Here is a 21,171-nt window from a genome sequence, read left to right as displayed (position 1 = left end):
GATTAGACGCGGTCAATGTTAAAGGCATCTTAGAACGGCTAATTATTTAATAATACAAATCTCACACTCTAGCCTTGGTCTTTTTGTGAATTAATGTGTGAGAGTGAATCAAGGGCTCCTCAGTTGTACTGTTGTAGATGTATGTTTATTTGACCTAAATTTAATTGTGATAATTTGTGTCGAGAAGTAAACGCTGAACCCTCTCAAAAAATAAGGTCCCTCTCGGATTCAGATTTAAAGTACGATAACAAAGTCATTTTGTATAGCACATCACAAAGCTCAGAAAATTGTATTTCCCTAAACGACTATCTTCGTCAAATATTCTCAGAATAGATTTTAAATATGGGTATTAATGTAGGCAAATTGGTGATGGTACGTAATGTTACATAGTGGGGTCGAGAAAATATAATGTAGCGATGCGCGAATCGGCAATATTCGTGTACATTATTCGTGAAATACTTATAAAAAAGACAAACTCCGACGACCTGCAAGTAGGCTACAGTTGATATAAGCGTCAAAGCTGTGTATCATTTATTCATTTAAAAGCGAATATTATTGCAGACACTGAACGCTGAGCGACTGTTCAACCGCTAAATTTATTAATTCGGTTTCAGTCAGGATCGACTTCCTACGATGCTCGTGTCAGCGCATGCGCAGTAGATCACCAAAAGTATCGCTGATCGGAGAGAGAACGAGGCGCAGATGAACGGCTCGATCGTCGGCGCGAGACGCGATGAGGTAAGAATGTCAAAATACTGCACGTATTCGTTTCAGTGTTTGTTTTTGTGCATGGCAAAACGCGTGTTTCACCACAGATGACGTCATAATTTATATCTATCGCTCTAGTAAATGAATCGAGAGATCGGCGTGGTTCCGTGCAAGAGAGAGCGTTCGGAAAGTCGTTTTCGAGGCTGCATCGCTGAAAGCAAGCAATGGGGAGTGTGTGGAAGGGGAGGGTCAACAGCGAAGGGGGGCTGCTTGAGCTCATTCAGCAGCACAGCGAAATGGACGTGGTAGAGTCGTGTAAAATAAACTTATCGTGCCTTTAAAACGTATCACAAATAATAAGACATGTTGCCCGTGAAATACCCTTGCTAAACGCTTGATGTTTGTTACGTATGTTGTTAATTGTCACGTTATATCGGACGTGTTTTTGATCGCTCGTTCGGACAGCATTCCTCACTCCAGCGATCTGTAATGGAGGCTGGCGAAACTCGTGTCGATTTTTTTACGATCTGTTATTAGCTCGCCGATCTTTTTTTTTTTATCACGTTTTCACAAGGTAGAACTGTTAGGAATTGCACGCGATGACAAGACACATAACTTTAATGTTTTAAGTTAGATAAGTTTCTTTGCGTTGAAAAAAGTGCATCGCGCTATTCAGATAATTGTTCACGCGCTGTTTTCACGATCTATCGCTACCAGGGTCACGAGTTGAAAGCACATCAACTTGCGATCATTGTGTCAAATTTTTTTTTTTTACATGTAGGCTATCAAGTAACGTCAATTAAAGCTTTACTGAAGTTGTTCTTGTTATCTCACACAATTATAATAAACAGCATTGTCAACTTAAACATTTCTGCAATACATCTAAATATTAAATAAAATGCTCAATGCAAAATACATTCACGTCTAATGTGTATGAAATGTCATTGTTCTTAGGACGAACTAAGGCTTAATGTAAAAATGGTAATAACAACATACTCAGAGACCATTTGTCACATTTTTTCATAAAAATCTACTGGCAAAGAATCAACCCAATAACCCAGATCTTGTTCATAAGCACAGTAACGTTACAGATGTAAAAATAATCGCATTTTTGGTTTTGTTGCATTTCATTAAAAGGAAAATTATTAACGTTGTTTAATCTTTCTTGTTGGGTGTTATTTTTTATTCTTTTTAATATTCCACTTTTTGGTAGCCTATATCTTGAGTCTTATGAGTGTAATTGAGTGAATTTTATGATTTTTTTTAGAATGATTAACAGAGAAATTAGCTTTTTAGTTCATTATGGTTTATTCTAGTACACTGATTCTGCATTTGTAGCAGCAAACGTAAACTGAATATTTTGTAACAATATTGATAGAGAAACTATAGAGTACAAGTAGCACACAAGCAGACATTGGATTTTATGACTAACCCTCTTACTGATAAGCTCCAGTTTGATCATTGCTGATAAATTATTTGGAAAATGTAAATACTTTGAATCTGCTCCACGGTTGCATATGATATGAAACAGTCAGTTTTGTTCTTAGCAGCTGAAAGTAGTTGATAAGATAAAGAATATAAAGTTGTGTTGATACGGAGCCACTGTAATTATCACTTTTTAACTAAATGAGAGATGTCTGAAAGTGTCTGGCTCAGCATTTTATATTTTTAATATTACTGATTACTGAACAGATTCAGTGAGTTTCTTGCTGACTTGCTAACCTTAATAAGACATCTTCCTCAACAAGCTGTATTTGAAACAAATCGCTCTATGACCCAAATTTGAGCTGAAACCTACAGCGAGGTTTAATTTACCACTGAGATGTCGACATCTGTTTTGTCATGTTTGTATTATTGTGATTCTTTAAAAATGCCTATTACCTTGGTCAACCTTTCAGCAGTTTTCTTGAAGAGCAGTTGTTTTAAACAGATGGCCTTAATTACAAATGATGAGAGCTTCAGGAAATGAAGTATTTTCTGCTAGACAAATTTTAACAAATGTTGGCTGCTTGCTGCACTGTAACGTATTTCATTGCCATTGTAATTGCGCTGCATTGCAGATATCGAATGTTCTCAGCCCATTTGTATCGACCTCCCTGCCATCGCTGCTGGGCTCGCTGCAATTCTGTCACCATGGCAACCACTCGTTTCGGCCTCGTTCTATAAATATTCTCCTTCACGCTTGTTCATCGTGTTTCTGCTAGCTTGACTCATTTTCAACAGCCCAATTTAATAGAGGGATTTTATTTACACAACGGTTACGTTGCAGTGGCAAAATTTTATTATAACCTTTTGCTGAAATATTATAATATAATATAAAAATATTAATATTTCTTAAAACTGCAATGACGATGTTACGCTGTATGTGTGTGTGTGTGATTTGTTTGCAATCAATCTCAATGCATAGCATTTCTTTAGAAATATATCAAACTGCAAAAAGGTTGGCAGGACTGTAAAATCAGACTGTGCCGTAATAATAATTTAATAGCATATACAGTTTGGTGTGTAATTTAGTTTTCTTCTCTAATATCAGCATTCTCTTTACAGGTATAATGTAATGATCCATAACCAGTAAAGACATGGATGAAGTGTTGGATCTTTGACATTTCATGCAACCCAGGCTATTCGTAAAATTGTGAGATGAAATGAATACCTCCGACTTTGGACTAAAAAGTCGTTTTTCATATTTAAAAATGTGAGCCAGAGATTCAATATCCAAACTCTTCCTGGGATGACTCACAAGTCAAAACCATTGGTCTCACAAATCTACTTGTAAAATAAAAGCGTCGAGGCCAGGAGGAAAAGATCTGAAATGACGGATGAGCTGAACAGGGCGTCAGCTGAACCGGAGACGATGAACCCGGAAGAGACTGTGCCAGCCCTCTTGAGTGAGAATCATCCGATTGGAGCAGATGATGTTACCGCCGTTGAGGAAAATACTGAGTGGGACAACATGCCTGGAATTGTGACGGTTGAGTTGCCTCCTGATTGGCTGAAGCCAATGGAAGAGGACGAAGATGGTGTTGAGAGAGTCAGGAGCGTGTATGTGCCTTTTCCATACTTCATTTTTGTTTGCATTAAGTGGAATATTCTATAGGCTGTATGTTGCCTGGAAATATTTTATGTCCAAACAAAGGTCTGAGAATACATTAAAATTTAACATTAAAATTAAAACATGTTTATACAGGTAAGATTTTCCTGCTTCCATTGGAGCTTCTCAAATCGTGCTTGAGTATATGATCATCAAGTTTTGTTCGTGTCAGCATCAGTGCTGCTGTTAATGCAAAAGGAGGAAATCTAAATACTAAGACATTAATTTAATTCAGTTAATATTTTCCTCTAAAGGTGTTACGCTGAATATTTGCAATTAAACATTTATTACATTAAAAAATGCATAATACTGTAAAGGCCCGTTCACACCAGAATAATAGCTATATTAGCATCCACACCAGTGCACAATAACACTGTTTATTCTAAGTGTGTTGCAGTTTTGTCGCCTGCCGCTTTAAATGCGCAAGCTCTTTAAAGCAGGATGGATTCTGATTGGCTGTCAATGTTTTTATCATTTATCAGCTGGAAAATACTTTTTTTGTGAAAGTAATTCCAATGATATTATTCCTCTGTGTTGTTATTGTTATAGTTGTGGTGTGAACTCTGCTAATCTTTTACAGTTAGAGCGATTTTTAAAACGATATTGTTATAGTGGCTGTCCTTTGTGTGAACGGGCCTTAAAGGGATCGTTCACCCAAAAATGTAAATTCTGTCATTAATTATTCACCCTCATGTTGTTCCAAACCAGTTAGACTTTCGTTCATCTTCGGAACACAAATGAAGATATTTTTGATGGAATCTGAGAGCTTTCTGTCCATCCATTGACAGCTACTCAACTACCACTTTGATGCTTCAAAAAGGTCATAAAGAGATTGTAAAACTATGAATAGAGCGGTGAAGAGAGACATGGTCGCTTTATATAATGAAAATATTTAATTTAGGCTTTTATTGACATAAACATTCATCAACGCACACATCAGATATGATAAACGGAAGCTCAAGAATAAAAATATCTTAATTTTTGCTCCGAAGATGAATAAAAAAAGTCTAATAGGTTTGGAACGACATGAGGGTGAGTAAATGATGACAGAATTTTTGGGTGAACTATCCCTTTAAGACCTTGATTTTCTTTCATTTAAACATTGACATTTATTTGATAATGAGTAAATGTGACATGAAGTGAAGTAATGGATAAATCAGATTCAGTTTGGAATATGGAGGTGCTGCAGAACATGTTCAGACATTCATATCACACATGTTGATCATATTCAGTTAATAAAACTACTTTTGTACTTCTCATATTCTCACAGTCCGAAAGTAAAACGACGCAGAGGTCGGCCTCCGAGTGCCAGAAATGTTAGACAAGGACTTACTCGTTTAGATTTCAAGAAAGGATTACACATGGATCGTACTAAGAGAACTAAGGTTTGTGTAGCATTTTCTATCTTTTGTTTGCATTGTTAGAGAGAATATTATGTGCAGTAAAATAAATAATATATCATATAATATTTATAGTGGTTTAAATCTATTGTGTTTATTTATAGAACATTTAGCCTAACATTTTTGAATTTTTGTTTTGTTTGTTTTTTAAAGCTTTTTTTTGTTGTGCTTGCTAAGGCTACTGCTAATCTTAAAATGGCCTATTTCTGCTGAAGTAAAAGTTCTTCATTTTGTTTTGGTGTCTCCAAAAGTGTTTAATGTTCGTCATGGATTTAGATTTAAAATCCATTGAATTAGGTGGTTTCTCTAAACCCCTCCTTTCTGAGAGCTACTTTGCACTGACAGCCCAGTCTGTTGTGATTGGTCTACTCTGCTCTGATTGGTCAGATGACCCAGTCTGTTGTGATTGGTCTACTCTGCTCTGATTGGTCAGATGACCCAGTCTGTTGTGATTGGTCTACTCTACTCTGATTAGTCAGGTGTCCCAGTCTGTTGTGATTGGTCTACTCTGCTTTGATTGGTCATATGACCCAGTCTGTTGTGATTGGTCTACTCTACTCTGATTGGTCAGATGACCCAGTCTGTTGTGATTGGTCTTAGTGGTCGACCGATATATCGCCACGGGGAAAGTTTTTCTGATTGGCCGATGTATTGGAAGCGGGACTTTTATTTTGACGGCGCTGCGGACTTTTATTTTGACGGGCGGCGCTGAGAACACCAGCACCAGAAGAGAACGGCAGCGCTTGATCACACAGTGCTCACTCACATTCTCCGTCTTCATTAGTTTACGATCTCTGTCAGTCAGATCTGAATACTTTGTTAGACAGAACCGGTGGCTACAGAACTGGTCAAAGAAGTGTGCATTTGTAGCCTGCATAAACGTCCGTGCGCAGTGAGTGAATGCGAACAGAAGATCAGCTTCACAGGAGACGCGATCGAATCACTTTAAATCCTTCATTTTAAAATATGCTGTGCTATATCCAGTGGCCCACTGTGTCATATTCATGTCGTTTTCACTGTGTGCTGTATGTAAAATTAGCGTTACCTTGTCAAAAGTCAAAGTAAAAAAAAAGTCTTTATTTGAAAAAATATGATTATCAGTGATTACTGATTAATTACCAGATTACTGAGTGCCCTGTTACAGTGTTTACTTCCTTTTTATTCACATATTCATATATTTTTAAACAATTACTTTATTTGTGAAAAATTCTGTAATAGGATTGCAGATTCAAGAAGTTGCCATCTAAAGTATAGGGCCTAAGCATGTTTATTTGAAAGATTTTTAAATATGTATTAAATTTATCAAATTTATTAAATATTGATTTATATAAATATAAAGTGTGTGTGTGTATAATATATATATATATATATATATATATATATATATATATATATAAAATATGTATGTGTGTGTGTGTATATATATATATATCGGCTTTATATCGGCCATCGGCCACCCTGCTCTCTAAGATATCGGCATCGGCCATCAAAAAACCCATATCGGTCGACCACTAATTGGTCTACTCTGCTCTGATTGGTCAGATGACCCTGTCTGTTGTGATTGGTCTACTCTGCTCTGATTGGTCAGATGACCCAATCTGTTGTGATTGGTCTACTCTACTCTGATTCGTCAGGTGACCCAGTCTGTCGTGATTGGTCTACTCTGCTCTGATTCGTCAGGTGTCCCAGTCTGTCGTGATTGGTCTACTCTGCTCTGATTCGTCAGGTGGCCAAGTCAGTTGTGTTTGGTCTACTCTGCTTTGATTGGTCATATGACCCAGTCTGTTGTGATTGGTCTACTCTACTCTGATTCGTCAGGTGACCCAGTCTGTCGTGATTGGTCTACTCTGCTCTGATTCGTCAGGTGGCCCAGTCTGTCGTGATTGGTCTACTCTGCTCTGATTCGTCAGGTGGCCAAGTCAGTTGTGTTTGGTCTACTCTGCTTTGATTGGTCATATGACCCAGTCTGTTGTGATTGGTCTACTCTGCTCTCATTGGTCAGATGGCCCAGTCTGTTGTAATTAGTCTACAGCTTACAGCACGTTAGATGTCCATTACCATATCTAAATTTCAGCTCGGGAGGATTCCTCAGCCCTTGTAATGATGCCGCCCGTTTTACCGAATCAATTAGAGCCTGTATCCTCATCTTTTGGAAGTTCATGCAAAGTGAATTTGCATTCGTAGTGCCAAAAATAGCATCTTCTTGATATGCCGACAACTCAAACAAACTCTTCCAGTTTCAGCTACAACTACAGTGTTTGAGGGTCAAAGTAGACACTGTCGCGGGCAGCCAATGAAGACCAGAGGCTTTTTTTCAAATGTGTTACAAACCTACATAGTTTTGTGCAGGAAGTAAGACTGGAATTAATGACGACTCGTTTCAGGAAGTTCAGAATTGGTTGAGCTTTAAAACTTTGCAGACCATTTATGTTCTCAAACAGCTATATTATCACTGCATGAAAGGTAATATTCAAAAAAGCATAATAGTGGCACTTTAATGATCATGAGTGCAATTTACAGAATTTAGGATTAATTTAAATGAAATTTTAAGTTAAATATAATCTGCATTTAATTGAATCATAAATTATATTATTATTACATTTTTAAAACCCCTTTCTTTTTTCTCTGTGGTTGCTTGTCATATATAGAGTGCTCGTTCCCAGCCGGAAATTAACAACCGTTCAAGTCTTTCATCGGGAACAGCCCGTCCCCTCCCAGACCCAACCCGCACGCCTGAAGTTTTACCCAGAACAATCCAGAGCATAATTCACAGCTCGACATCCACACCCCAGAGACCCCGACTCACCCCCTGCTCACCTGCAGGAGTCAGCAGTCTCTCCAACACACCCAACGCAGAATTCAACAGCCCCCCGCGCCTCACCAGAGTCTCGCCGCTCAATATCGACACATCCAGGACACGGGATTTCATTCACTCTCCTTCAGTAAAAGTGGGGAATGTTTCCCAACAGATAGTCAGTTCCTCTAGCGAACCTGGGACAGACGGCGCAGAGCTGCCCCTTCGACTCTGGCTTTATCCATCTCTGGAGCCCATTAGCCCTACAAAAACTCAGGATGAACTGATCTCAGATCAGACTGTAATTTCGCCAGATTTTCCGGAGACTAGGCTTAATGGAACAATGGCGCTGAAGGAAAGCCATCCAATGCTCAGGTAAACAAAATCAGACTAATTTTATACTGCCCAGAATGTCTATCTTAAATATTTGCTGTAGTTTCAACTAGGGCCTTCATGAGTATAGTAACGAATCTAGTTGTTTCTCTTTCTCTAGTAAATGTGAAAACTGTGGCTGCCCATTTTCTGCTCAGAAGCCTGGAGACACGTTGTGCTTCAGATGTAGGCCGAAATGTATGTGAATGTATAATTACACCTTTTATTTCAGCAAGCATGATATTCTGCAATAATTCTAAGGTGTACTATTGCCTTTTTTGTTGTCTAATTTCTACATTTTCTCATTTGCAGCAGAGAAGTACTCTCCTCCAAACATAGTGTTTAGGAAGGTATGTATTTATGTCATCGCAAGACCTGTCAGTCCTGCTTTTCCTTGTTTTCTGTCACTGATTCTTAAGACCTGGGATAATAAATAAAGTTTATATGGCATGGTTAAAGTCACCATGAAATCAAAATTAATGGAAGATTGCAGTATTTGTTATAAATCTGTGCACATTATTTTTTTTAAAACCATGTGCCCTCGTAATCTTTAATCAAAGTAAATTCCCTTCTCTCTTGTACTCCTCTCTGATGACGTGTTTACTGGCACGAGGGCGGGGCAACCTGTCACTCACATGAGATCCACCAATAGCAAACCACAACCATCCCATCAATTCCTCATGGACAAAATCATGTCCCGCCATACATTTTTTCTTGTTCGAGAAGCCGTTTCCCTTGGATATACGTCACAATAGGAAAGAAAACACTATTGCAACTTGCATTTCATTCTGACTTTAATCTGTCAAACAAGTTTAATATTTATCTACCTTGTGGGTCTGCTTCCTCTTTTTTTTTTTTTTTTTTTTGCTTTCTCTAACACTCACAGGCCACAGGCAAAGTTGTTCGGTCACTCATCATATACTGACACTTGACTGTGTAAAACTGATTTTTAGTTTCATCAATTGAAAAATACTACATCTGACATCCTGTGTTGACAAATGACAGTGTTGACAAAAATCTTTTTGTTTTTAACACAAGTATTAAATACAGCAACCATTTTCTGTTTTAGGGTAGTGAGGAATAATGTAGTAATTTTGCTAATATAGAGGAAAATGAAATGGCAATTTTTTTGTTAAGAACATTGTAGTTATCCCATGTCTCATTGCTGTATTATGTTTTTGGAAGACTGCACATGGAAGATTGAAAAAGCTCTTTTTAAAACTGTGCTGAGGAATCATTAATCTGTGCTGTTATTGCTGTTGATGTTGTGAAGTGGAAGAGAAGCACTGCGGTGTTGCTGTGTCTGTGTTCACGTTAGTTGTATGAGAGGTAGCTTTGGCGATACTTTTGGGTCTTAATATCTGAACTAACACAAGCTAGTAACACATTTGTTCTGCTCTGTCTACAAGCCAAATAACGGTTGTTTGCTCACTTTAAGTAGCCGAACAAAGTCCAGATTATCCTTCATTTCTCTAGTAGCATTCTTTACTTCATTCTTTTATTTTTTTAAATATTCTTTTCTAGAAACATTATTTTCCTTTTATTTATGATTCTGTTTAAAGTAGCACCTTTGTTTATCATATTTATTTTGCTTCTTTTCTATTATGCATTTGTATGTTTTTTTATTATTATTATTTTCAAGGTGGGGCAGGATCAGTGGGAGGTTGGGAAAACAAAACATCCAAGAAAACAAATACTGGTAATAATAAACATAAAATCATATAGACACATTCATGACATTTATGGGCTGCAGCATACACAAAAGCATTGCCAAAGATCATCACATAATCTGTCTGTAGCTGAACTACTTGCACACCAAAACATAATGCCACTATCTCCTGCAGAAACCACGTCCCAAATTCAAGAAAATTGAAAAAAAGGTGAGTTTATTTTTCATGTAGCTTCTTTTTTAAAAGGTAAATCAGTTCAATGTATGGTTGCTAATTCATGAAACTGTCAGCGCTGCATTTTACTAATATTAAATTACAGATACTACATACCATCAAGAGTTAATTTAACATTAGGAATGATTCATTTTTAAACAGTTTTTTAGTAGTATTAAAAGTAAAGTGTTATTTATTCAATGTTCAAATACTTTGCCAAAGCTTAAAATATAGTTTCAAAAAGAAGAAGATCATTCATTGGTTAACTTAAGAGAAGAGTTCTTACTGAACTTTGTGCTATTTGATCAGTTTGACATGTTTATCTGGTCTGTATAATTTAAAAATAGTGTAAATGCAAACATGGATCATATGCATCTTGAAGTCATTGAAAGTTTTTTGAGTGTTGACTATAGATTTTGGAAACCTATTAGGAAATAGTCATCGTTTCATTTTGTGCCGTTCATAGTGAAAAGGGATATTACACGCTTAACCACTGTTGCACTCTGTTCAGGTAGGAGTGTTGTGCTTAAAATACTGATCCAGGTTTCTATTGTATGTGGTGTTTAGGATTTTGCCCCTGATGGCGGTGATGAAGATGATTGGGTGAGTGAGTGCATCATCACATTCTCACACCGACAGCACTAGTGGAATCTCACGGATAGCACTAATCTTTTAAAGTTGTTTGGCTCTGCTAATGATTGTGGCATGGGATGATTTTTAACCCTTTTGTATCTTATTTGATATGCAAAATGTCTAAGTCCTCTGAATGATCAACATGACCAATACTTGCTTGAAAAAGCTGTCGTACACAATCTTCTACGTTCCTTGTCCTTGTTCCTGTTATCTGATTGATAGTTTATACTTTTTAGCAAGTAAAAGGCCTTTTAGTATAACTGTAAAAACATCCCTGTTCAGGTCGTGGTACATGTCTTTTTGCTGTGAAATCTTTAATGATTTTTTTCTTACATATAAAATATATGTAAGAATAACTTTTATAATCCTTAGTAATATTTCAAGATGAACACTTACTGGACTGAAGCGACTTAGGAATACTTGATTATCCAGACATCATTTTGTAGAAAAATGATGTTAAAATGTGAGTATCAAATATGATCCATTAGGCTTTTGAGGAAACATTTATTTAATCAATCATCCTTGTATTGCATTGCATGTTTTAAACTCCCCGTACTCTATCATTAAACTAAGCGTTTAAATATAATCTTACTAAGACATATTTTAGGCTTAAATTTATATGCATTTTATGTATGTTGACTACTGTTTTAAATATCTCATTTATTGTATTTTTATTAAAAGCTTATAGAATTTCATCTTACTTATTGGCCTTAAAAATATCAGCAACTGCACTAAATAGCATATTTTAGCTCAGTTTGTGCCACCAAATAAAATTGAGGACTATGAGCTATAAATTCTTTTAGTTTATACTATATGAGATGTTTAAAGGCTCAATAAACATTTGTATTTAAAAAAAATCTGTTCGCACTATTATTTCAGGCATCCGTCAGGCTTTACAGAGTAAAAGCATATTATGGATTGAGAATGTAATATTCATTTCCTGATTATAGCGGAACTCATAAAACCCCTTAAAAAGCTTTAGTTATGTCTTTACTGCATGTCAAAAAATCTTTAGTCCTTTATTCATTTCTGTCTACTCTTGCTTTTAGGCTCAAAAGAAACGGAATCGCAGAATGTGTCAGCAGTGTGTCGCATGTCTTCGTGAAGACGACTGTGGCAAATGCGACTTCTGCATGGACAAGCCCAAGTATGGTGGCAGTAACAAGAAAAGGCAGAAATGTCGCTTACGTCAGTGCAAGTTTGAGTCAAAGCTTCATGGTCATAGTGCAAATGTACGTATTTGCATAATTAACATCTAAAGGCATCACTCAAGAGTTAGGTTATTTCCAGTGTTGGGTGTGTAACACATTACTAGTAACTCGAGTTAAGTAATCAGATTACTTTTTTCAAGTAACTAGTAAAATAATGCATTACTTTTGAATTTACAACAAAATCTCTGAGTTACTTTTTGAAATAAGTAACGTTTTCCTATTTATTGACTGACAGCTCTCCTGTCCCTATGTTGAGAGAAAACGGGAGGAAAGGTGCTTGTGGGTAAACATGATGGTTATTGTAATTAAGACTATATGTGAGCATGCATTTACTCATTTGACTTGTTCAAGAAACAGATTCAGTATTCCTCAAAATGAATAAATTGAGTGAAATGCAAACGCAAACCTGCAATAATTGAATGTTAAATATACTTTAAATCTCACTTTATTAACCAATATTTTTGCTGCTGACCTTCAATTATCTGAAATGGATAATAGTAAGCTAAAAATCAAAAGTGTCTTTAGATAAACATCACATTTGATAAAAAAAAAATATATATTGCTAAAGTAATTGTGTTGAACTTTCTTCTTCTGTATCCTAAGCCCCTTTCACACAGAGATTCCGGAAAATACACGGATAAAGTGACCAGGGATTTGACCCGGGTTCGTTTGATTTTGGTTCATTCACACTGCCAGTGATTTTCGGGAATCAGAGAGTGCGTTCACACACAACCCGTAAAAATCCCGTAAAGACATGTGACATCGATGTGACATGTAATGTCTCAGCAGCGTCTATAGTTTGCATATGAGCTGCGATTTCTCTCTGGAGAAACCAGGCTTGTGCATTTTTTTCTCTGATTCGATCATAAACTAGCGCATTACGTACCATTTCACTAGCCTGCTTTCACTTCCCTTCAGCGTCATCATTACGACACGGCATTGATTACTGCTTCTGTTCACACAGCGCGCGTTCTGGGACTGATCCCGGGTATGTTACTAGGTCCCCAACCCGGCATCGATCCCGGCATCAATCCCGGGTCGTGTTTGCGTTCACACAGAAGGCGTTCTGGCAATTTCCCCGGCAATTTCCCGGGATCAACACGCTGTGTGAAAGGGGATCTATTCTTCTGTGATCCAGAATGGCAGCACAGCTGACAAAGTTTACCAGTTTGCCACTTTAGGTTTGCAAAAAATAGAACTTTTAAATAAACAAGCCAGCCAAGCCCAGGTGAGAAAAACGAACGCAAAAGTAACGTAACGCATCACTTTCCATAAAAAGTAACTAAGTAACTCAATTAGATACTTTTTTAGGGAGTAACACAATATTGTAACGCATTACTTTAAAAAGTAACTTTTCCCAACACTGGTTATCACCTGACCATCAGGCAACTAATACACATTTCGGAGGTGAATTTCGCAAGATCTTTTTTTTTTTATCATATCATGCAGAGAAAGCTGAATCCGTCCCTTCCACGAAGAAGAAACGTGAAACCAAAGCTCAAGAGGCGTGGGAGACCAGCAAAAAAGCGGAAATTCAGAAGCAAACCCTGGGAGGACGATGACGACGATGATGATGATGATGATGATGAAGATGAAATGTCTGATAAGGATAATGACGAAGAAGAAGTGAGACAGTATAAAATGAATGGCTCCAAGGCCAGAGGAAGGAAGAAATGGAATTACAGTTTTAAGGAAGAGGACGACGACATGTTCATTGAGGCCGTGATTGAGGATGACGAACCATCCAACATAGAGGAGGTTTCTGATTTCTAAATGTTTGCAGTCAGAGAATTAAATGTTGCACAACCAAAACAAAAAACAAGATCTAAGTCTAGTCTGCCTTCAACATCATACATGATGACAACTCTTATGCCATTTACGTTTTTGGACCATTTTTTTTAGACTCAAATTATTGTGAAATGGATCCTTGTGCAAATTTGTTGTTCATGACAGCAAAGTGCTTCATAAGTACATTATTCACAACTCAATGCTTGTGTAAAATACTTAAGACCAAAGTACAGTGGCTATAATAAAATGCCATAACATTTAAAAACATCAGAGCTGTCATAAATTTCAGAACATATTTTCAATTTGTGTTTCAATGACGTTAATGGTTTTTATGAGTCAGAAAGTTGTCATTAATTATGGTAGTTTATGACTTGATTGCAGCATTAGACTAAAAGTAGACTTAAAGTTTCACCAGAAGGTCGCCATCAACAATGTAATTTAATCAAGAAATATGACTTATTTTAATTAATATTTATTAGGTTATTAAATATTTTTAATGTTAGATTATCTCATTGCCTGTTTTAATAGGATCCTGATATTTTGGGCAATGAGAGGTCAATGATGGAGTCTAATGTGATGTACTCAAACAGCTCTGGACTCGGTGCTCAGGTAAGACTTTTTACATCATTCTCATTTATTTGATTTCTCCAGCCTTGATTCTGGAATTAATTTCTCAATTAATTGGCATTAAAAAAAAATTGACTAAAGCATTTTATGCATTTTTGCAATTGCTTTTATCCAAAGGGACATACATTGCATTCAGGGTTTTAGGACTGCATAATTTTTCTGACTAAAAAAAAATCTGGTTCGCTGTGCTTGTTTGAAGGTTTGCACAATTTGGCCAAACTTTTATGATTATATATCAATATGGCTACACAATAATAATAATTAGTAGAATTCTTTTTTTTATATGCTCTAGTGGTTAAAAATCCCATAATTAACATTAGGTAGATGCATGTTACCTTGGTATTTCCTGCTTGCCATCTTAGCACAACCTTGTGATTCCTGAAGTGATTCCCACTTCTAATATAACAGTGATTTCTCTGATTGGAGAATCTTGATTCAGAATTGTGGATAGTTCACCAGGATTTTGACATATTAAACATAATTTTTTGGATTTCTTTTGGATTTTTTTTAGTTTTCCCTCAGAGTTTTTCAGCAGAATATAAAATTTACAAAATCCAATTATAGATGTTGCAAATGTTGATGGCCATTGAAAGCTGACGTTTGTTTTGATGTCTGCATCTTCCACAGGGATTATACTACAACATGCCGGGCATGCCGGTGGCGCCTCATATGCTTGGATCAGTACCTATGTGCAACAACAATCAGATGCCGCTGGGTGAGGTCATCGGTTCTTTGCCGATGGGGGATGATGCGACTCAGAATGGTTTTCTTCAGATTGAGATGGTGAGAGTGGGGTCACCACCTTCACATTTCACAGAAGAACCACAGAACACACAACAACACGTGTCAGAACATCAACAGGAGGCCACGCCGGTGGTGAGTCTCGCTCGACATCTGTCTTCACTACTACTGAATACACTATCGTTCAAAAGTTTTGGGGTCTTTAAGATTTATGTTTTAGAAGGCTCATGAGGGCTGTATTTATTTGATCAAAAATAGCATAAAACAGTAATATTGTTAAGTATTTTTTCTACACCCATGCTGCTTCATATTTTTGAGACATTTTGATAAATGTTTTTCAGGATTCTTTAACGATAGCCTAGTTGTATTATGAATGTCTTTTACTTTTGATCAATTTAATGCTTGCTGAATAAAATAAAATAATAATAAAATAAAAATAAATAATAATGAAATAAGATGTTTAAAACTTACTTATTATTATTATTATTATTATTATATAAATATAATATAATTATTATTAGTATATAAAAAAAACATCCCAACTGCTACATCCCAACTATATATATATATATATATATATATAAAACATCTAACATCTTTCCAAACATGAGAAGCATTTATGAACCTAACAAAAGACAACATTTAATAACATGCTTTTACTCCAAACTCACTTCATAACAACAGTTGAGCATCCTTCTGTGAGATGATGTGGCTTCTTAAGCCCTATTCGCACTGGATTAGTATTATCTGTGGATCTCTTGTGATTTAAATTAGCCACCCACAACTGAATTTCGTGTGGCGCATTCGCACGGGATAAGTGAAGCGTGTGATTTTACTCGAATTTACTGACTTATCTCCTGGATATGATGTCAATAGGCTATTGCTTGGAAATGTCTTGTCATTATAGGTCTAGCTGTATGATATAACATAAACAGAAAAATGTTCTTTACCGCCTGCTGCTATAGCCTACATGTCATTCATCTCCATCTAATCATTCTTTTTGTTTTTGCTCTTCTGATGGTTTTCAGCTTTCTCTTTCTGCAAATTGTATAGTTGTATGGTGTATAGCGATATGACACAGCATCCAAATTACTATCTAAACACTCCAACGCAGACACCATTCTTCGTGAAAGCGGGATAAAAAAGCGCACAGGACACAAAAACCTTGAAAAAATTATATACGACCCGCCAAATTCGCACGGGACTAATATTATCACAGGACCTCGGTGTTCGGCGAAATAGGGTAGGTCATTTGCAAGGGAATCATTGCAATTAATTTTGCAGCCCTACTGCAGAGAGACATTTAGATGAATATGTAAATATATGCTGTGCTCTTTCCTCTCAATAACAAAATAAATGAAAATGAGATGAGAAAACAGCAGTTAAGAAAGCGTCTGATCATCTGATTATATATATGAGACTATAGACTATAAATATGTGGCTATGTGAGACTATAGTTTGAATTAACATGAATTAATGCTCTTTTTGCATTATCCTGAACATTATATGAGAATTAATGTCATGCGTCATAGAATGTCAGTGTAAACGTCACATCCATTATATTTTTCCAGGCAAAAACATCACTAGTCCTTCACATAAAAGTCAGTCTATAGCAGGGGTCGGAAACCTTTTTGTCATGAAGTGCCATTTTTAAGTTTCTGAGTTTATCACTGTGCCATAACCCCACCCCAATATGTATAAATACACATATTTTAATATGAATAACATAGTAATGGTGCAGAACCTCAAATAGGCCTATTTCTGAAGCAATTTTTCATAGAATGTGTTTTACTTTTGTCAAAATCCTTTAGTTTGTTTGTTTCCAGTTTTAAAATGGATTTTGTATGACACATTTCCAAAGGGCCTGTTTACTCCTGGTCATTCATTCGTGCGTTTTAAATGATCCGATAGCTATCCGTTTTGTTAAAACTGTTCTATTTACAATGGGCAACAACTGTGTTTGCGTCAAAGAAAGCAAGATCAAGATCAAAGACTGAAATTTACCCTTCGTAGGGAGTTTGATTGACAGACGATCTGTCCAATCACAATCCGCCATTTTTGTCCGACAAAGCAGTCAGGAGAGTTAGTGGATTAACATTGGAGGATTTGAACTTGAAAAACGGTGTGTACTGACGTCTTTCCCCGGTTAAAACAACATTCCTTCTTATGTTCATTCATGTTTATTTGATGCTATGAATTAACTAGAAAGAAGAGATGATCGGTTCATGAGCAGCTTTAACTGAGGCTCTACAGCGATCTGTCAAACACATTAAAGAGCCACAAAACGGTATTTATTGTTTAAATTTCTTTAAAAAATGACCAGCGCGTTGTCAGTGTCCTCCGCTCCACGATTTTTCACTGCGTGAGAACATGTAGAGTGAGAGCGGCGTGGCTTGTAAGCCAGACATAGCAACAGTAACTAAAGGGGGCGGGTCTTTGCGAACAGTCAATTGGAGAAAGAGGTGCATGAAACCTTCACCGCAGTCACATTTCCACAGCTACCAACAATGTCAATGTCACATCTGCTTTTGTAGATCACTCAGATCTTCAGTCTGGCGGCAGCAGAGAGCGACTGCGACCGAGACCAAGGCCTGATGGAGCTGTTCACTTCCCTAGGCCAGACTGTGCTGCCCGCTCACTGGGTGTGTGTCATGGCCAAAGGCCCCGTCCTCCAGCTCCTGCAGTGCTCCAAGCTCTCCACCATGGCTGACACCATCGTCCAGATCGAGAAGGGCTTCTTCTACCAGGTCAGCGTTCAGAACCAGCCTCTCCTGCTCATGCACGCCATCTACTCGCGCCACCCCACCTGCCTCGAGACGCTCGATCACGTGGTGTCGCTCCTGCTTGACCTGGAAGGGCTGGGTGTGTGTCAGGGCTACCAGAGCCTCGACATGGGTTCGCCCTGGGAGCCCAGAATGTGCGTCCGAGCGGCTCTGTGCGATTTGCTCATTTCCAAGGATGAAGAACATTGTGTGAAATGCACGCAGCCTGTGGAGGGGTGAATTATCTTCCACGAGAATTTACTGTAGTTTTTGAAAAATCCTCCACCAGTTTCTAAGCTTATAGTGCAGCTAGAGCTGTTTCCAACATACGGAGCCCCACAAATGACATAAATCGTGGCCACGTTGAACTAATACGTTTCCTCATTTTGATTGAACTAAAACAAGGGAATTAATTGTTACAATGCAGCCATGATTTAGTAAATTGGGGAACGAATTATACCGTGTGCACAATTTTCTTAAAACAAGGGGACGGATTAGTAAAACATGCTGACGTATTATCAAGTCTGAGTCGTGGGAAAAAATTAATTAATGGCCAAGATATACATTTTTTCCCCCAGCATGTCATGTGCGGGGCTCCGTACCAACCTCACGTCATCGTCCTAATCAACAACCAAAATGGTGCTTCTTTTTTTTTGTTTTATTTTCAGTAATGTGGAAGTTAGTGATGCGGCAAAATGTTCCATTTGAAAAAGGACTCACAAAAAACCATTGAGTTTTGCCAAAATCCTTTCTTTCCGTCACTCCAATTCTCATTCAAACTACCTCTCGATCATTTTATGGACCAATTTCAACCTTGAACTTCCCAGGTGCCCTTATTCAGGCTGAGTTATTGATTCAGAGCTGTTTGGTGAACATGTTTATTGTTGTACAATGAAAATAGTATTATTAACTGCCTTTGTTGTGGTAAATTTTGGGTTGTATGTTCAAACCTAAACTCTTTGAACACAATTTTAAACCAAAATCACGCAACCTTTAGAAATAGTCTGCTTTTTATTGATAGCTTACACTGTATTTAATTTGTACCCCAAAGCAAGCATACAATCGGTCATAATGTGTTTTTACGTCTTTTTTTTAAAGCAGATTTCTAGTTTGAGCGTTTTATGCAAAGAAAGATGCGCTCTGGTCTTTTTTTGTCCTGTTGTTAATCACACCTGCTTTCATGTGACTGAATTGTGTTACGCATGATAAAGTGCAACTAATGGCAACTGCAAACTGCAGTGCATCTGTGTGCATTTCTGCTGTTGTGTGTATTAATCCCAGCCTAGTGTAGATGTCCGACCGGAGAAGGCCTGGTGAACGCCATCTTTTATTACACTGATTGGCCTTTATACGGTTTATGTGTATTTAAAATCTCCCTAAGAGATGTTAAATCAATGCAGACAAAATTAGACATTGTTTTTATTTTAGAGCAACGTTTTGTGTTTTTCATTCCTGAGTGATGTAATTAAAATATCAGGAACATAAAATTTGTTCACCTGTTCCCCTGGAGATGTGTACAAAATGAGCTGTAAAACACGTAATTGTCTGAAATTATTTATAAATAGAGGATGTAAGCTGGAGGTGTTTGTGAGAGCATCTCTGTATGGTAAATCTTGCCCTATTGGTCTGTTCAACCACTGAGTTCAGTTTTTGAAACACTGTAAAGTAAGATTTTTATGAAGGGTGGGTAAAAATAAAGTTTTTTTTTTTTCTTATATACAGAGAACTCTTGTCTTTTTTCATCTGAAATGAATCAAAATCATTCTTGGTCCTTGGTGTAAAGCAGGGGGTTTCAAACTGGGAAATCTGTGTAAACGTGATATTAATTAAATGTATATTGGGAGTTGTATGAACAATCAAATACTTCCCAACTATATAGTATGCAAAAATCAGTACACCGACAGAGTATGTTCGAATGCTATTTGAGAAACTTGGATACACGATGGACATTTTTTCTATTCCATGAGGCCACGGGAGAGGATTTTGAATGACAGTGAAGCGACGCAACTGACACTGGTAGGTCACGTGACAGAAACAACATGGCTGATGTAGTATGTCTGAATTTCATTCATGCTACACATATTCATATAGAATGTACTTTCTTTAACGGTCACAAAGTAAATTCAAATGTAGAACCTACTCAGACAGTATGCCATTTATGATGCAACATTATCTTCTGTACATCTCGTTTGGAATATTTGTTGTGAAAAGCGATATACAAATACATTTAACCCTACTATAGTTGTCACATTAGGTTCAGCTTTGTTTTCATGTTCATCATGTGTTCAGTTTTCCCGCTCCTCGTCATTAGTTAATGTGTCAGCTGTGTTCTATTAATCATCCTCATTTGTGTTTGCTATCTATAAGTTGCTATCACACATTCATTCTCTGTTCGATCACCCTTAAGTGTGTGTTTGCCTACCTATTGGATCTTTATCATTAAACGTTGTGTTGGAACTTTATTCTTCTGTCTGCCGGAAACCACACGTGACATTAGTGCTGATTGCTTGGCAGTCAAAAATGGCCGATTATTATTATTTTTTATTTAAATGATATGAATGTATAGGCTGCTATATTATGTCGATGTTTTTAATTTAATAGTTTGCAATTTATGTTGATTGTATGGTACTAATATCATTTAAATATGAATTAAATTATATTTATAAAATAGTTAAAATACATTTATTAACTTTTAATCACTTTTTTTGAGCATAGACCTGAAAATGAAATTTCCAGCTTAAACTTATAAATCTTAAATGCTTTGGAGCAGGACTTAAGTTTGGTCTCTTTTTAAAGACACTTAGCAGATTATTGCTGAAGTGAAAAAAGGTTTTTTAAAAAAACCTTTAAGTTATAGTTCAATGTTTAAATATGAAAATGTAATGTATTAGTTTATGTATTAGACTAATACATTATGTATTATTGTAAAAGTTTAATGTACTATGTTTTACTCCAAAACTGTGAAAAAAGCAAGGCATTAAATCTAAACAAGTTGTGTTCCAAATTTGAGGTTGATATCTAAAAAAGAGCTTTCAGTAAGATTTAGTTTGGTCGCAGTAGGCTACCAGTTTCCAGATGAAATTCGTTTCCAAAGCGGTCATTTTTTACCACAAACAAGTTTTCAGTATTTCAAATCGTTTGTGTACGCATAGCAAGTGCCA

General features: G+C 36.8%; 1 protein-coding gene across 2 annotated transcripts; it reads left to right on the top strand.

Annotated features, from left to right (window-relative positions):
* The first annotated feature begins 604 nt into the window (after positions 1-604).
* On the top strand, positions 605-19,727 carry mbd1a (methyl-CpG binding domain protein 1a). Of its 2 annotated transcripts, XM_077223593.1 has the most exons (14): positions 605-738; positions 3,256-3,750; positions 5,070-5,184; positions 7,848-8,368; positions 8,487-8,563; positions 8,678-8,715; positions 10,008-10,064; positions 10,210-10,245; positions 10,816-10,851; positions 11,931-12,113; positions 13,542-13,850; positions 14,409-14,489; positions 15,135-15,383; positions 17,783-19,727. In XM_077223593.1, the coding sequence occupies exons 2-14, from the start codon at positions 3,521-3,523 to the stop codon at positions 18,248-18,250; spliced, it is 2,400 nt and encodes a 799-aa protein (XP_077079708.1). In that variant the 5' UTR covers positions 605-738; positions 3,256-3,520; the 3' UTR covers positions 18,251-19,727. The 2 variants fall into 2 exon arrangements, with proteins under 2 accessions (XP_077079708.1, XP_077079709.1); XM_077223594.1 differs by lacking the exon at positions 10,008-10,064.
* Positions 19,728-21,171: the final 1,444 nt, after the last annotated feature.

The sequence above is a fragment of the Siphateles boraxobius genome, unplaced genomic scaffold (assembly GCF_051911475.1).
Source record: "Siphateles boraxobius isolate OS27281-9 unplaced genomic scaffold, OSU_SipBor_1 9, whole genome shotgun sequence".
Lineage (NCBI taxonomy): Eukaryota > Metazoa > Chordata > Actinopteri > Cypriniformes > Leuciscidae > Siphateles > Siphateles boraxobius.
Note: the sequence above shows the minus strand (reverse complement) of the source record. Positions and strands in the feature narration are given on the sequence as shown.

Excerpts from the sequence above, each read along its gene's own strand:
- mbd1a (XM_077223593.1), top strand. The coding sequence starts at position 3,521 with ATGACGGATGAGCTGAACAGGGCGTCAGCTGAACCGGAGACGATGAAC. Across the intron at positions 8,369-8,486 it reads GAAAGCCATCCAATGCTCAG|TAAATGTGAAAACTGTGGCT; the intron begins GTAAACAAAATC and ends CTCTTTCTCTAG. Across the intron at positions 10,065-10,209 it reads ATCCAAGAAAACAAATACTG|AAACCACGTCCCAAATTCAA; the intron begins GTAATAATAAAC and ends TATCTCCTGCAG.